General features: G+C 38.4%; 1 protein-coding gene across 1 annotated transcript; it reads right to left on the bottom strand.

The window, feature by feature from the left end:
• Positions 1 to 2,505: 2,505 nt before the first annotated feature.
• Positions 2,506 to 16,493, bottom strand: LOC103152827 (creatine kinase U-type, mitochondrial-like). Its single transcript, XM_007573455.2, has 9 exons — positions 16,184 to 16,493; positions 12,994 to 13,192; positions 11,868 to 11,963; positions 10,789 to 11,010; positions 10,042 to 10,127; positions 7,871 to 7,994; positions 6,582 to 6,716; positions 4,871 to 4,996; positions 2,506 to 3,417 (listed from the first exon to the last, which is right to left on the bottom strand). The coding sequence occupies exons 1-9, from the start codon at positions 16,327 to 16,329 to the stop codon at positions 3,304 to 3,306; spliced, it is 1,248 nt and encodes a 415-aa protein (XP_007573517.1). The 5' UTR covers positions 16,330 to 16,493; the 3' UTR covers positions 2,506 to 3,303.
• Between the last annotated feature and the right edge of the window lie 1,422 nt (positions 16,494 to 17,915).

Here is a 17,915-nt window from a genome sequence, read left to right as displayed (position 1 = left end):
AGGGCGGAGCTAGGTCCAACCAGGCGTTTTGCACAGGTTAATGGTTGACATGGAGATTAAAGGATTTCTCAAACATTCATGAAAAAAATCACAGCAAGAATCCAAGTATGTTTCTGTTGGGAGAATAACATTACAACATGATGTAAAACTCAAAAATAGTCGATTTTACACAATACAGCCCCTGAAATAAACAGTAAGAAAGTGTTTAAAGTTTTCACACGTAGGCATGGGCAGGACGAGTATTGCTGCAAAAAGTGTGTTTCTACAGTGTTTCCGTCATCATATCTTATTGTTTTAGGCCTGCAGGAGATCAGTGGACTGTGGTAATCCTTCAGTCCCATGATGCCTTTCCGCCACACCTGCTGCTGTTTACTGTAAACCTGCAGAGCTGAGACAGAAGCTGACAGACACGGCGAGTCTAAGTCACACTTTTGTACTGCAGAGATGTTCTTCCTGTTCCCACAAAGCCCCATCGACAGCTACCCCCCTCACAGAAGCCCCCCTGCTTCTCAGAGGGGTCGTCATGACAACCGTGCTGCTCCTCTTCTATATTTGGAGCAAGGAGAAGATGAGCCATCCACCGTGGTGACACGGTCTGACTGCTGAGTGAGGGAGGAAATCTGGGCGTATTTGGGACATCAGAACCTTTTTTTTTTCTCCAAAACCCTTCAAAAAAAAAAAACATTAAAAAAAAATAGAGAGAGAAACTGCTCTCTCGTGCCTCACACCACCTACTGTTGACGTCTCAGCCGTGTCTCCTCACAACAGTGGAAGCCTTGTTGTCCCGTCAGCCGCCAGACAGAAACACTGGAAAATCTGTTGGTCGTTTCATCGCGACAAGAAAATGTGTTCGTTCACAACGGGACAAAGCTCTTATTACAGACTTCCTACGCCACAAAGAAAAACACAGAGAGCCGTTCAAACCAACGGGCTTTGTGAGCGGGCCGGAGCATTTCCATGGAGCCGCACTGGAAGATTAAATCTGTGTGTAAGGATGAAAACCGATTGGCTGGGTGAGGAGGGGAGCTTTAGTCAGAGAGGCATGAAATGAAGGCTAGAGTTTTTCATATTTCTGGGTGGATTAAGATTTAAAACTATTATATCTAACAAATAAATTTCTTTCTTTTTGATTAGAAATGCGACGTGTATCTCTCAAAAGATAAAAAAAAAAAACTATGGATTTTAATTTATACGCATTATTTACATTATGTTTACAAAGTGGCCTGCCAAAAAGCATTTATGTCCTTCTTAACCCTTATTCACATAAACCACTTGTTATTGTGCATTTCTATTGATTGTTGGATGATTGGTTCTCATTTATGTTCAGGTTTTGTTCGTTGTCTTGGATCTTGCTATTTCAGTTATTCCTTTTGTTAGTTCATTTATTTCTGCTTTAAACTTGTTTCCCCCATTTCAGTGTTTCTTTCTGTTTCCTGTTCATTTTCAGTTTTTCTCTCCTTAAGTTCTCTCTGCTTTGCTTCACCCTCACCCTGCCGTTCTGCTCCCCTTCCCAGCTGTTTATCACTTCCTCATTCGCCTCTGCCTTCACCCTTCCCCAGCTGCGCCCACTCACCTGTGATTGGCTCTTCTGGTCGTTTTGTCATTTCCACTTCTGCAGCATTTACGCTCCTCTTTCTTCTTTCACTGCTGGATCCTCCGTTATACCTCCAGAGCTCCATTTAAGTTTCCTTTTGATTTATTAAATGACAACTGACCATTTTCTGGTTCGTTGTTAATATCGAACCAGATATTAACAACAACCACCATCTGATGGATGGTGGTTCTACCACCATCCATCAGACTTGATACCAGTATATTCATGATTCATCTTTAGAGATGAGTTATGTTTTTAATGTTTTGCTTCCTCCATCGCAGAAATGGCTTAGTCAAAGCCCAGATGCAAATCTAACTGAGAATCTGTGGCAATACCTTCAAAAATTGATGTTCAGAAGACAGTCCAGACTTGACCGTTTTTCAGCTATTTTTGCAAAGGAGAGTGAATAAATATTTCCACGAGAGCAGACTACAAATGCATGCCACACTTTTCAGATTTTTGCTTCGTAAGAAATTTTTAAAAGCATGCACCATTTCCCTTTCACTTTACAATTACGTATCTCTTTGAGTTATTATATATCATGTGAAATGCTATTAAAATATATAACACAATTGTGGTTGTAATATAACAAAATGTAAAAGGTTTTATGAAACAGTGTTTGAATTTATAAATTTAACAAAAAAAAACAACTCATGTCTATATGAAAATAGGAACAGTGTGAACAAGTTTTTATTTTTTTTTACTGAAGATGGGTCACATGGCATCAAGGAACAATGCTAATCACAATTATGACCTGAAAGCTTAGTCGCCATGGTTACCTAAAGCTCGGGCTTTTTGTTTACTGGAAATAAATCCTCACCGGATTTCAAAAAGCTGATACAGAAGCTAAAAGAAAGAAAAAGGAAAAAGGCAGCAGTCTATTGTGAAATGAGACACAAACAGAGGTGCTACTGTTAAATAGATGATTTGTTTAATAAAAGGCATGACAGTGTGACAATCTGTTATGGCTCAAACGATATTGCTTCAGGAGCTTACAGTACGGAGCCCGACCCGGCCAAGTGTGTGTTCGGAACATTAGAACCCGATGAACACATCTGCTGGAGAAAACAAACGTCTCTCCAGCCTTCCGTTTGGAAAATAAAACCTAAAGTCTACATTCAAATTAAATCATCAAACATCTGAAAAGGAACTATGTACACACATTCCACGATGGAGGACGGACGTATGGGACTACACAAGTGCCATGTAGGAAGGGAAATCACCACGCAGGAGGGAGGAGGAGATGACGGGGGGCAGAGTGCAGGACGTGCGACTGAGTAAAGGTGGGAGCAACGGGAAGGGGAGTGTTGTTGATTTTTTTTTTAAATTTGTGGCCATGCAGAGAAGCTGATTATTTTTGCTTTGCTTTAATAAAACAGCCCCACAGCTTCCATAACTCTATAAATCACTTTTATCCTTTTAAAGCAAAATTACGATCTGAGCTCGGAGAGTTTTGAGTCTGATGAAGTTCTGAGACGTTACCAGCCAGACGGTTACATATTACATATATAGATGAAATTATAGAGTATACTGAGGAGCAGGGACGGGGTGGTTGATTAGATAGGTAGCATAGTGATGGAAGAGTAATAATAATAATTAATGAGGCGACAACATAGATATCTTTTTAAAATATCTATGGGCACATGGCTGAGTGTGTGTGTTTGTGTGTGTGCCCAGAGGTTTGTGTGCAGCGATGAAGGGACCAGTGTCTACTTGAACTGCTTAAGGGGTGCTGGCACCTTGATGTCCTGGCCTTTCTCCAGCCGCTTCTCGCACTCAATTAGGTAGTTGACGCCATCGATCACAGTCTGCACCAGCTGGACCTGAGTAGGAGACAAACACCACATTTAGATCCTGTTATTCCTTGTCGGCAAAAGAAAAAGATGGCAAAATGTTTCTGAACTACTACCTCTGCAAGTAATTAGACAGCTATTTGATTTAGTGAGAAAGAAAGTCATTAAACATTTTAATTCAAGACTCAAATTTAAGACTTTTTTAAGACCTTTACGGATGATATTTAAGACCTGTATCGCAACAAATGTACAATGAAAGTTGCGTTGGCAACAGAAGTGAGCCAATGGAGAACATCGTTCAGCCAACTGACAATGAATTTGAGCTTCGCCATGCTAGGCAGGAAAATGCTAGCATATTAGGGCATATTAGCAGCTAGCTAGCAGTAGCCTGAACCACATTGAGTGAAAGAACACAATGAAGATGTCTGAATGCAACTCAGTCACAAAAAAAACTACTTAGAGTATATTAGTTTAAATAATCCTGCCAAAACAAAATTTAAGACCTGCGAATAACGTATTTAAGAACAATTTACTTTTTAAAAGTTAATTTAAATTATTTCAAGGCCTTTCATGAAATTAAGACTTTTTTATTAAGGATGCATGGACACCCTGATATATATATTATTTTTGTCACATTCCTACTTTATTTATAGACATTAATTACAGTTTCTTTTTATAAATCTGTTATTGAAGATGAATCAGAAATGTAAGCAAATTACCAAAACACACTTTCAGTCTTTGTAATGTTCATGAGATGAACATTACAATTATCTGTAATGAAAATATTCTTTTCATATACAGAAATAAACACTTAACATAATTTTCACTTGCAGAATTTAAATAAAGGCACAAATCATCAAAAACTATTGAATTAAATCATTGATGATGAGTACATTCAATAGTAAGGGCCTATAAGTGCCATAGCTCAGAAAAACATCTGGCAACGACAAAACGGACATCAGGAAGCAGTCGGGAAATTTCTGTGCCGACTCTGTTGTGCGTCATTTTCAGATGTCAGGTTTCTGCATAGACAAAGCCAAGCCTGCAGTGGATCTGAAGCGATCGTCAGAAACTACTAGACTTTTTCCTGCATGCCTGCAAAGGATAGAGTGGGGTAAGATTTATTCATCTTAGGGTTATTGCAAATCATAGTATGTATGCATTAAGTAATCCTGTTACGTCTCGGGCCATAAATCTTTTAAGAATTTGAATGAATATGAGTTACAACAAGATTTAATTACTATTTGGGATCAAGGAAGTATTGTGGAATTTGAATCTGAACAGCGAGCTTTCACATATTTAAAAAAAGAAAAAGCAACAAATTACCTGGAACTTATTTTGTGACCGGCTTTTCAACTCTTATAAACAAAAATAGTTCAAGATGACAAACTCTAATTTGCATAAACTGAATGTGTTTGTTATTAACGGATAGGAAACTCTAGTGAAACAGTTGGACGTGCCACACGTCATGTTTTGTCCCCACCTCAGACTGTCCCAGGCGGTCCAGGTTGGAGATGTCGAACACGCCGCCTACGGCCGCCGTGTCCACGCCGCCCGTCCCGCGCTTCTGCAGGCGCAGGTTGTCCAGGATCTTACTGAAGCGCGGATCCTGTTCGGCAAAAACGAGAGGAGTCAGCCTGGACGCTGATGAGACACAAATCACCAGGCATCTGCTGGATGAGTTTACTCATTTCTAATACCATTTGGTACCAGTGTGTGATAAGACCTGTTGATTATTTTTAATCAGCAGGTTTGAGTTAACCTGGTGATCCAACCCTGTTTTCTTCTTTCAGTGACAATGAAATTACCCCGCAGATGGATTCCATGCGCTTCGGCTCACGGACCAACGTGTTACATCTTTATGAGACAAAAACTGAGGAAAATTACTATTTACAGTTGAGCAAGGTTTTCACATACTTTTATTTTTATTTTCCTTATTTTGTGTGCGTGTTAGCTTATTGTCTGAGGATAAATGCGGTTCAGTTTCATCGTTTACGTTTAAACAATAAAATATTAAAATCATGAAAAACATCGGGTTTGATGCTTCTTGGTCTAAATAACAACGAATGCAATCAGATTTCAGTGTATTTTGGTGAGTTTTGACGCTTTGTGGTTTAATATTGTCCACAGAAAAAGTTTGCGTGGCTGGCAAACGTGGCCGCACACTTTCACGCCAGCGAAAAGGTGAGCGCATATTTACGCAAACCTTGACGCAAAGTTAATTTTTATACATGCCGACTTTTGCGTAAAATATGGGACCGCACATTTTTTGTGCGAACGCACGCTTTATGCATGAGGCTCCAGATGTAAAACCAGAAAGTTCCGGTCAAAGACCCTCTCCATCCATTCTGACCAAGTTTGAACTATTTTGCAAAGAAGTATGGGTAAAAACCAAACCAAAACAAAAAAAGAACATTCAGTTTTCAGTTTTAATGTAACAAAATGTGGAAAGATAAAAGAGACGTTAATACTTCTGGAAATAAATGTATTTTGCATCTTTATAACATTTGACACAGACAAAAGCTGCGATTCCATTAGCCATGAATTGGAAATTACGAAAATAAATTAGCTTAACTGAAACATATTTTCCAGTAAAACGTCTTAGCGCTGGGATGAGGTGGTTTTTCGGCCATATTTAAAAGGATGTATTTTGCAAAACCGCAATGGAAACACTTATCGCACCACAGGAGTCACGTGATCAACAACGTGAGCGTTACTGCTGCTGGAAACGACAAAGAAGACAACAGGACGTGGAAGGAAGGTGATGGTTTGTTTTTGTTTTTTCAGACAATGTGCAGCTGGTCCCACCAGAGCTCTCACCGTTCATAATAAGTTGTGTATTACTAATGTGTTGAATCCATAACTCCTCCGCTTGTCGCTCCAACACCTGAATAAGACGTCGCCGTCTCCTGTGGTGGCTGATGGATGATGAGCGCTAGCACCATGGATGAATTACGAACATATCTCATGTAACTGTTTACATTCGTCGCTGCCATGATTTTTAATAACTTATCAAGTGAACAAGCTTATTCAAAAGTGATTTCTACATGACTTATGCAACAGAAACACAGCAACTGCAAAATCGTGTTTTTTCAGACACCTTCTGCAATGTAAACGCAGCTCCGGCTGCTCCTCGTGACTGTAAAGTAAAGTTGTGTGTTTCTCGTCAGGCTCTGCTTCAGCTTGTGTGTTACCTTGCCCAGACGGGGCAGCTTAACGTGGACGCCGGCCCTAAGTCCAGTCCCCAGGTTGGAGGGGCACGTCAGGATGTAGCCGAGCCTCTCGTTCCACATGAACTCCCAGCCTCTCTCCTGGATCAGCCGCTCCACCTGAGGGGGGGGGGGGGGGGGAGGAGTTTAACTCAACGCAATCGCTCAACAGCATTTTATTTTTTCTACAAACCATGCATGACACGCACGCACGCACACCCACCCACCCACACACATACACACAAAAAACCCGGTATGACTGTGAAAGTGGGAGTAAGACATCAAACTTGTAGGAGAGAGCTGTGGTATTTTTGCTTCTCCTTTACTCGTTGATTAGGAAATAACTTATATTCACATGACCATGTGTGGACGGTGCGTCCTGTACGTCTGCCAACAGGCTTTATTTTCGAAGCAGGAGGACGTCTTCCTGTTTTTAGACAACACTAATGGCCCCGCATTGAGTTTAGAAAGCCGTCTAGCAGCAGAAACAGCCCACAATAACAATATAAGCACATCTATATTAGATAATGCAGAGCAGACTCAGTTCTGGGCTGCAATCAAGTTGCCACAGAGACACTTAGCATCACACTGACAAATATCGACCAGAATAGCTGCTTACTTTCTGTCTTCCCTCAACATCTTTAATGGGCAGTATTATGTGAAACTGACGTTTTTGAGGCTCACATCATGTTATTATGTTATTCCCTCATCAAAAACATACCTGGACGTTTGCTTTGATTCTTTCATTCATGTTTGAGAAATACTTTAATCTCCATTAAAGTATTTCTCACTGAGCTGTGTAAAACACTCTGGGGGAACCTAGGTCCGCCTTCGAGGACTAAGCTCTTCCTCTGAGCTGCAGTTTCCAAGCAACCAAGCTTCCAGACTCCTTAGCTCCTTCAGACTAGCCAGCAGCAATTAGCAAACACCTGGTGGAACTGAGCATCTGCTGAGCTCATTATAGGAGCTACGTCTCAGTGCTTCACTGGTGAAAACATTGTTAAAATGTTGATAGAGGAGCCATGTTGTGATGACTTCCTGAAGGTGGAGCTTCAGAAAGAATGGGAGTTTTTAAAGAGACAGAGGCGTTAAATAAGGAAGTAAATTTTCTTTCAAGTCATATCTGATATATTTATGTAGCATTTTTAAAACAACTCACGGCAACACAGTTACTTGATCATGCTGTAAAATGGCACTATGTGCCTGGAAAACACATAACACTGCCCCTTTAAGTAATCGGGAAGGATCCATTCTCAACTGCGAGCATGTCTTACCTCCTTGAGGCCTCTGCAGAACCTCTCAAAGACCCTCTTCATGTTGCCTCCCTTCTCCATGGAGATCACTCTGGTGTGATCCTCCTCATTGATCCAAATCAAAAAGGTCTTCTCATTGTTGTGCCTGCAAACAGGGAGGTTTTCTACTTCATAAACAGCTCGGACGCATGCTATTATAGTACCATCTGTTCTTTTCACGTTAAGCTGCCCCGTCTTTTCAGAGTGTCGATTAACTGTTCACACGCACTCAAGAGCCATGTCATTGCTCAGTTTGACACTTTGAAAATAAGTTTGCTTCATGGAAACACGTCCGTTTTGAGTAACCTTGTTCTTTAATGGAAACACCATAAGTGTGAAATTGGGTTTTTTCAAACTTTTTGGAACACTGACAAGGTTTTTTTTGGACATTTGTAAAGGAAACACAGCGAATGTCAGCATGAATTTCATTTCAATTTGGGCTTTTAGTGATGAAGATTTTTTTTTTTAGCACCATTAAACGTCTACATCTGGTGTGGTCATTGAGGACAGGGACGGCATGCGGGATCTGAATGGATGGAGCTTTAAATATTCTACTGGATTTTGCTCCCCGGCTGTATTTTAACAACACTGACGACGACAGCACTTTGAAATATTTTGCAGCTTTAAAAAAAATTTTGTGATAAATTCAACATGGTGGTTTTTTATTCTTAAATTTAACGATGCTATTTGTTCTCTAATCATAAAGCCAAAACATTAAAATGACATGACTGACGATAACGGCCGAATGTACATTTCTGACACATAGCGGTCAGATAGTAAATCTGTTGGGTAATAAATCTTTTCATCTTTTTAGACCAAAACAAACATACAAGTTTTAAAGTAAAATAATCAGTTTTTCACCAATTTTATTCTCTCATGTGGTGTATTAGTCCAACATTAAAAGTCTTTTGATAGCATTCTATGTAATCTGAAATGTAACATAATTTTATGTTTTGAAATGTTTCTCAAACACACACACACACACACACACACACACACACACAACCCTGATTGGTTCAAGAACAAAACTCAAATTTAATAAAAAGTTCCCAGTTTTAATAACTTTCTTTAAAATTAGAATGTATTATTTCAATTAAACAGATCGATAAATTGTTGAGTCATTAGGGATAATAAATATTCGTTCCATTGAAACAATCCAAACAAATCTTAAAGGTCTTCCTACTCAAATGAAACGCTTAAACACAATATATAGAGAAAGTTACAAAACTCCCAACAAAATCTAAAAGAAAAAATGTTCTCGCTAAGTTTTCTGCCATTTGGCAAATAGAAATAATTTTGGTAATTTTAAACTGACCTAAAACAAGAAAAGTTTAGTCTGATTCAACTGTCTTTTTATTAGATGTATGAAAATATCTGGTTTCAGCTGTAAATAGCGTTTTCCAAATTTCGGTTTTTAATCAAACGTTAGAACTTTATTACAAAATCATGCAATGTGAACATCAAACACTTTCAATGACTTTATACAGAAAGCAAGTACTTTCCAAACCTTGAAAACACCTCAACTAAATTCAAGCATTTTCAAGGATTTCAAGCACCTGTCTGAACCCCGTCATGATGACGATATCTTAGCATCAGTTTCACATTTTAAAGCAACAAAATCAATTTTTTCCCTTCAAACCACTCTCTTCTTTTTTAACAGAGGGCGGCGTCTGCGTCAAGGGAGGAAAAGCCAGACAAGACAGAACAATAGAAAGAGGAGAGGATCAGTAGATCACAGAATAAAGGAAGTAACAGAAACAAGAGGAGTGCCAGAGGGAGAAAAAAACAGCTTCTAGTTCAGATGAAAACTAGAAGCTGTAGTTTAACTGAAAGAGGAGATGATGAGGTGAAGTTTGCATTATTAAGAGGAGGAGTGACTGGTAAGCTTTACAGAGGAAACAAACATGGAGGAAGGTGATTGATTTCGGCTGTCAGGCACGTTGGAACTGGGGTTTATTCCTGCGGCTAATCTGAAATGCTGCTCATTTCCTTTTCACCTCAAAACACAAAGGAGCAGCAGAAACATCGAGGCAAAATTCACCCAAGGGTTTCGTAAAACTCATCATTGCTAAGTTGAAAAGTCCCGTCAGAGCACAACCAATACGACAAATGCAATTTGCCTGACAGGCTGGAGATTTAAATTTTCTGCTTACCAAATACCGCGGGCGTCTGGCCAATCACGGGCCATGCCTGCGCAGGTCAGGAGTGGCGACACAGGTTTGTCGAACAGGAAGTGATCCTGATAAATACACAAAAAAATATATTTTTTATACACAACTTAGACTGGACAAGATTTGTTGTTTTACTGTTAGGATAACTAAGTAACCTGATAATAAACTTTAAAAAAAATTAACATCATAACACATATCATCACCTTCTGAATATAATGACCTAAGTTATTTTTTCCCCATTAGTAATTTTGACAAAAAAAGTAAAAAATAAAATAAAAATCACTGCCTCTTTATTTCCAAAAGTTATTATTTTAGGAAGGTGGCTATATGGAAGGCCAAAAGGAACAAAATTAAATATTTTAAGCCTAGTTTTTTTTTTTTTTTAATTTCTATTCTTTTGTGGTTTATTTTCAAAGTTTTATCACAATGGAAATTTTTTTACAATGAATATTTTAAAGCTCTAAACATTAGCTCTAAAATGAACAGAACAAGAAATTCTTCATTTTTAAATGGTACTTTAAATACTATTTAAAGTACCATGTGTATTGTGTATCTGCACACGGTCACAGATACCTGATCTGGATTTTTTTTCAAGAACCAAAATTACTCAGCATTCCAAAGAAGTTGCAAAAATGGCGACCTACGTCACCTTACCGACATGCAGAAGAGTTAAAATCAATGTTTAGCCCAGACAGTTGTCGTTCCTGATATTAAACACGCTTCACTTACATCAATGAGCTGCTGCTGCTCCTGCTCGGTCATCAGAGTAAGACTGTAGTATTTTCCAGCCAGGTCTCCCTTCAGCCCAGACAGGGCGTCCACCACCACCCGCTCCACCTCTCGGCGCTCCGCCCGGGTGCAGGCGGGGGGCAGGCTCAGGCCCCTGATGCTGCGGCCGGTCCTCACCCTGGACGACAGCACGTAGCGCTCATCGAATACTCCGGACTGGATCTGAAATGTTTGGAGAAGTTTGTCGATTAGGGCTGCATCGGACAATTGTTTTAGTAAAGCGATTACAGGGGTGGGAGGAATGGACTTACAGTTTTATCACAATATTGTGACAATGATAAACGTGAACAAAAAGACAAATATTTATTATTTCTTCTTAGGTAACTGGAGGGCTGTGGGTGAACAGCAATCGTAACCCGACAAAAACAAAATGCTGCACTTGAAAAACCGTCTGTGATTCAAATTCAAAATTCAAAAATATTTTATTGATTCTAAAGAGAAATTAAATCCAACATGATTCTTTAGGACACCAGACACATACAGAAGAGATTTATATCACTAAACTGCACACAGGAACTGCTGTTAATCATATTTTCAAATTTATTGATGCTCTTGTCGAGCTAAGGGTGGAGAAAATAGTAAAAATAACAATCCTGACCAAAAAAGACATCATTTCATTAGAATTTATCGTGAGAACAATAAAATAAAATGCTTATTGCGTCAAGAAAATTATCATGATAAATGATAAACGATATGATAACTGCTCACCCCTCATGTCTTATTCTATCAATTATTCTGATGATTAAGTGGATAAAAAAAATTGGCACATTCTGCAGATGTTTCATTTAACCATTTAAGCCTCATTTTACTTTTACACAATATTAGAAATATATTAAAAAAATGCCAATAAAAAAACATTTCAATTCCTTTTTAAAGTAATAAAATAATAACATCCAAGATGGCGCCAGTTGGTTTCAGGAAAAGGAAAAGAAAAAAAGAATTAAAGGAATTTCCCCTAAAATGAGGTCAAACCAAAAATCGGAGCTGACTGCTGAGTCAGTACAATAGAGCTGAAGTACCTTGGTGGCATTCAGGTCAGTGGGGTGTTTCATTACGCGGGGATCATAACCATTGTGCCTCTCTTTGATGACAGGATCCAAGAGGTCTGCAAACACCTAAACAGAAACACATTCAGTTAAACCCAAAACTCCTTCAGATTTAGATCTGCAATTATTTTCATGTAACCTAAAAGTTTGTTTCGGAAAGGAGATAAAAGCAATGTCAATTTTGTATTGATGTTGCCTGCAGGGTTTCTCCCAGTGTATTATCAGCCTGGCGGGCCACCAGGCTTTCCTTGCCTCCCCCACAAGGCTAAGTGTTGTTTATTTTAAATAGTGTTTTTATACACCAATAACAATGACAGGAAAGACAGCTTAAGCTAGGTTTTATATCTGACAAATTGAACTTATGTCATCTGCTCACACACCTCTGAATCTTTGTAACGTTTAACATTTTTTTAAGCACAAAAAAGTGAGCCGCTGGTGAGCTGTCCTACTACTAGCGCCTCTACCACCAGGCTCACACTGCAAAAACATAAAAGCCTTACCAAGTAATTTTGGTCAAGTTTATAGTGCAAATATCTTAGTACACTTGAAATAAGAAAAACTAACGTGCAAGTAACTTTTCAGCAAGTAAATAACTTATTTAAGTAAATAACTTATTTAAGTAAATAATTCCTTATTATTAATGAAAAAGTACTTGTTCCATTGGCAGGTAAAGTCATTTATTACAAGACTTTTTTCCCATGTTATAAGTGAAATAATCTGCCAGTGGAACAAGTTTTATTTGGTCGGTGCAGAAGGGCTTCTTTTTGTCTAAGTATCTTTACCATCATGAACTCTGTTCATTTTTGCCAACAATGAAAACAGAAGAAAATCAGGTCACACTTCATTTGAAGAGGTGTGTATAAGACTTACATAACACACTGTCATGAATATGAATTAGTCTTCATGAATGTTTACAACTGTTGTCTAGAGTAAATGGTGACATTTTTAAGGCAAAGTTGCATTAAAGGCTTGCATTAAAAGTCCATTAAAAGTGTCAGCATGTATCGAAAACAGATTTCAACAAATGCACCAGCTGCAGTTAAAGGAGGTGGGTTTAGTTTGCTTAAAGCTGCGCCCCGGCCCCGGTGTTGTGTCTGACCTCGTAGGACTCCTCGTCTCCTGCTACCAGGCCAACGGTTTTGATGAAGGGGTGGCCCGGGTTGTCCACGCCCGTCTGGATGGCCTGGTCAATCGTGTACCCGTTGGGCGTGGCCTTATCGCATAGCTTGGCGTAGATGGCCGGTGTCAGGTTGCTGGCCATGCAGTTGTTGTGTTTGCGCAGGTCAGGATACTCCGCGCTGTGCAAATAGGAAAATGAGATAAGGCAAGACTCCATTGATCTTTGACAGCGCTGCTGAGCTCTGGACAACAGTGCAGAAACTTTTAACTCACTAAAAATACCTTTTACTTGTTTTGTTTTTTTACCCACAGGCAACAGAAATCTAAACCTGTGTGGCCTTTGACTAACAGTATACCCTGTTGTAAACAATCCAACAATCCTATTTACTAATGAGAGAGAGAGAGAGAGAGAGAGAGAAAGAGAGGGGAGGGCGGGGAGGCACAAATCCCAACAGCAACTTCAAATGAATTATTTAATGCCATTAACTTTAATGAATTAAATAATTAAGATGTTGGGATTTAAAAAAAGTCTGAAGACGGTAGGCTTTAGGATGAAATTAATACAGATGAAAAGTAAGAATTTTTAGACCAGTAGACCAAGTTTGGGTTTTTTAAGTTGTGCTTTTCAGATTTTGGTTTTGACAGGCAACACAAGTTGTTTCCAAGCTTCCACAAGGTTCAAACCTGGGACTCTTCTTAGTTAATATCCACACAGTCCCACTAGCTCAGATTATAAAATTACCATCATTATGTGGATGATACACAGCTCTAGATTATAATGTCAGCAGGTGACTATGAACTGAACAGATGCTGAGGGGGAAAAAAAATCAATGGGTGGACATGCCACAACTTTTTCCAACTGAACAAAAACAAAACTGAAGTTATTATCTTTGGAAGCTAAAGAGAAAGTGATGAGTCAGCTTCAGTAATTATAGCCAGAAACTATGGGTTAGTTTGGAAATCTGGGTGTGGCGATGGATTCAGAACTGAACTTTCAGAAACACGTAAAGACAGTAACAAAGTTGGCCTTCTATCACTTAAAGAACATTTCTGGGATGAAAGGACTAACGTCGCAACAAGATCTCGAGAAACTCATCCAGGCGTTTAGTCACACTGATTACTACAACAGTGTCTTCACAGCTCTGCCGAAAAGTCAATCAGACAGCTGATCTCATTAAGACCAGGAAGACAGAGCACATCACCCCAGTTCTAAAGTCCTTCCACTGGCTCCCTGTAGCTCAGAGAACAGACTTTAAAATGCTTCTGTTAGTTTATAAATCACTGAACGGCTTAGCACCAAAAACACATAGAGACATACTAATGTTCACCAGAACCAGAACCAAACATGGAGAAACAGCATTCAGGTTTTATGCTGCATAAGCTTCCAGAAAGCTGTACAATGCTGAAACACTGAGTTCCTTTAAATCAAAGCAAAAGAAAAATCCTCGTCTACAAAAGAGTCGTCTTTAACAAACAGAAGATAATTTGTTTTAGTCTGGATTGCGACTTTTGATGAGTGTTTATTATGCTATGTACGAAAGGTGCTTTAACTTCCCTTGTTGCTAATATTTCTTGTACAAATAAACTTGCATTTGCTTAAAAGCAGGAATATGACATGATTGTCTAGTCTAGGCAATGACTCAACATATTAGTATTTTTTTTAAAAACCTGCTTTACTTCACTGGTCTCATGTAATATTCTAATTTTTTTCTGCTTGTGTTTTCCTTTAGCAGTAAGTCAATGTCATCCACATAAATAGAAATAAGCACTTGAACTCCATCACTTTCATTTTTTCTAATTCAATTACTGAAATAAAAAAAAAACTATTTTCAATAAGATATTTTGTCAAAACGCACCTTTCGCCCCAGTACTCCTGATTCTAAAGAAAATACTTGCTGAAGGATAAATAATAAATAGTTTTGCAGGTTGATGAAGCAAAACAGAAAAATAGCTGCATTTTTACACTTGTTTGTACAGAGTGGTGTGCGTAACTTAGCTTTTAATTTATACTGATTACAACTTACAGGAGAGGCACTATTTAATTTCATTCTACTGTTTCACTGTGGATAGATGGCAGTCATTCATTCATTCACTCATTCATATGAGTAGAATAAGGAACAATTGTGTGCAAAACCTTTATCTGTTGCCTCGCCTGTGATCAATGAAAGGACTTTTATCCTAGAAGCAGATAATGTTTTACTGATCTCCAGACGTGTTTTATAGTTCAGGCAGGTGTGCCATGAGTCACGTACACAACTTTTGTTGGACTGACACCAAATATCATCCAGTTAATAATGCAGGTCATTACATGTTTCTAATACACAAGTTTTGGTAAGTAAACATCTAGTCTATTCATCATTTGGAAGAAGTGCTTTTTAAACCTCCAGCGACAAACAGATCTTTGCTGTGCAATCTGTGATTATAATGAGCAAGAATGTATCCAACATGACCTTTTTTTTCACACAAGGTGCAATTTATTCATCCAACAAACGCATACATGTTTTATTCCATATTCAGGTGTTGCACACCTGAATATCGAGAGCATGCAGAAGAACCAGATTATTTATTGTTGCCCGTTCAGATCTCATACGACTGAGTATATGAAGCTGGATTTATGATGTATTGTAAAATGGCTCGGCAGTGCTTTATGATTCGGGTTTTCTCTGACCTAGATATGGCACAATAGTCTCCATATGGCTCTTGCATGTCCTAAATTAAACGTTTATTAATTTTCCGGCATAAGCAAAGGTCTAGTTTCTGCTCCATTTTGGCCTTCAACGTTTAGCACCAATCTAATCCCTGTCGAATAGCTAATTTTGTTAATCCCATTGTGCCTGAATGATATTAGAAGGGAGTATTTTGCCATAATACTCCCTATAATTATGACCTTATAATTCAGGTAGCACTATATTTGAGGACTCCTGACCAGCAGAAAAGGTTTTTATTCCGCCCCCCCCATGTTACACTCCTCCATCCTCATTAGCTTAAAACTCTAACGTTTAAAACGAACCGTTACATTTAGAGGGGGGAAAAAACGTACAATTTAGCGTCAATAAAACGACGTCCAATTTGTTAAAAAATAATTTTATAGGAGAAAATAATTGTCCATAAAAATTATTTTTTATTTTTTTTTATCAAATAACGACCAAAGAGGCCTGAATTGCAGTTACCTGGCGGGGTATCTCCTGCGCAGAGGCTCTCCGGCGGTGACATGTTCCCGATGGAGCAGAAACCCAGCCGCTACGGAGCCTCCGACCAACGAGAGGATTCCGACGTTTCTCTTGGAGGAGAGGATTCTCGTGAAGCTGCTGGCCATTTTTCTCCCCTTGAAATTTAAATGTTTAGAAAATGGTGTTATTGACAGGGCTGGACGGAGGGGAAGAAAAGACGAGTTGATGGAGTGAGGGTGATGAAGCGCCTCTGATGGAATTATAAGAACGGTTAACAGGGGGTGGGTCGTCAAGGTGGACGGAGAGATCGAGGACTGGACCGGAAGTATAGGTCCAGCTTCAAAATAAAAGTAGCCAGATGACTGGAAACAACTGAAGGACAATACTTACATTTATGTTTTAGTCAAACATTTGCATTTTTCTCATTTCATTAACTGTATATTTTTTGTTGTATTTCTTTTGATGAATTAACATGCATATTAGATATTAATCAGGGGTCTACATTTTAAGTTTTTCTTTTAACTTCTCAAAAGTTTGGAAATGACTCAAATGACATTTATGCAAAAGAAAAATTATTCCTTTAGTTTCTATTTTCTTTGCTTTATAACCTAACAGTAGAAAAAAAATGTGTCTGGTTATTTTACTAGGTAGCAATTTTATATAGTTATAAAGTTTTTTTTCTTTTTTGTGGACTTTCTGTGCCATATTGTTACAAAAAATTGTAGATTAAAATTTCGATATACTGTATAGAAATGTAGCATGCCTTTGATTTTCTTTAATGCACTCTTGATAAAACACCATTCTGCAAAACAGACTTGCCTGTATGCAATTTATAAAAATATATATTACAACGTAATTAAAAAAAATTCAATACCATTTCATTGCAAAAACTATTTTTATGCCGATTGATTATATTCGGCCATATTTTTTAAGGTAAAAAGTGAAATTGCCCTTTAATTTTCTACTTGAGGATAGAACAAAACAGAAGTGCTCGGCAATATCTCCTTCTGTCTATATATATATATATATATCCTATATATATGTTTTTTTTTCAAATATAGACAAAGTATCAAACATTTATGGGACAAAGTATGAAAACGTCGTACTCCAAGTGTTGTTTCAACAGGAAGTTTGTTGTGCTTTTTGTCGGCTAACTTGATGAAGGTAAAGTGGCGCATGGTAAGAATATTAAACCATAATGAACGGAGCTGCAGAACAGGAGAGTTCACTTCGCACTCAGCTAAACCACAGACTGAAGTATGAATACAGTCCGCTCATTTTCCCTCTCACTCAATTCAGCTCAAATAATCGTTTGAAAAGATTTTCTTCACAAGGTTATTCCAGTCATTCATACAATAAAACTGCCGCAACTTCCTCATTGCGTCACGCCTGATTGAACTTAAAGGGGAAATTAGTGGCACTCACCTTCATCGTCCGATTTGAAAATGGCTTTCTAGTAAACGCAGCAACATTAGCCAACAACATTTCACAGTGCGGTGATCTTTCGGACCACAATTTATTTTTTATACAACTCTTTTTTCTTAACTGATCAGAAGTTTAATCTGAATTTATATCAACATTTCCCAAAGGCTAGAAGAATTAACTATTTTTGCCAATTTTTTAATCTGCATTTTAAACCTGCACAGAAAGTAGGAGTTAGTTTTGCATTCACTATTAGGAATTATAACAGGAAGTATGCTATAATCCTGTATGTGAGCTCCTTATGGAAGGA

This window comes from Poecilia formosa, unplaced genomic scaffold (assembly GCF_000485575.1).
Source record: "Poecilia formosa unplaced genomic scaffold, Poecilia_formosa-5.1.2 Scaffold330, whole genome shotgun sequence".
NCBI classification, from domain to species: domain Eukaryota; kingdom Metazoa; phylum Chordata; class Actinopteri; order Cyprinodontiformes; family Poeciliidae; genus Poecilia; species Poecilia formosa.
Note: the sequence above shows the minus strand (reverse complement) of the source record. Positions and strands in the feature narration are given on the sequence as shown.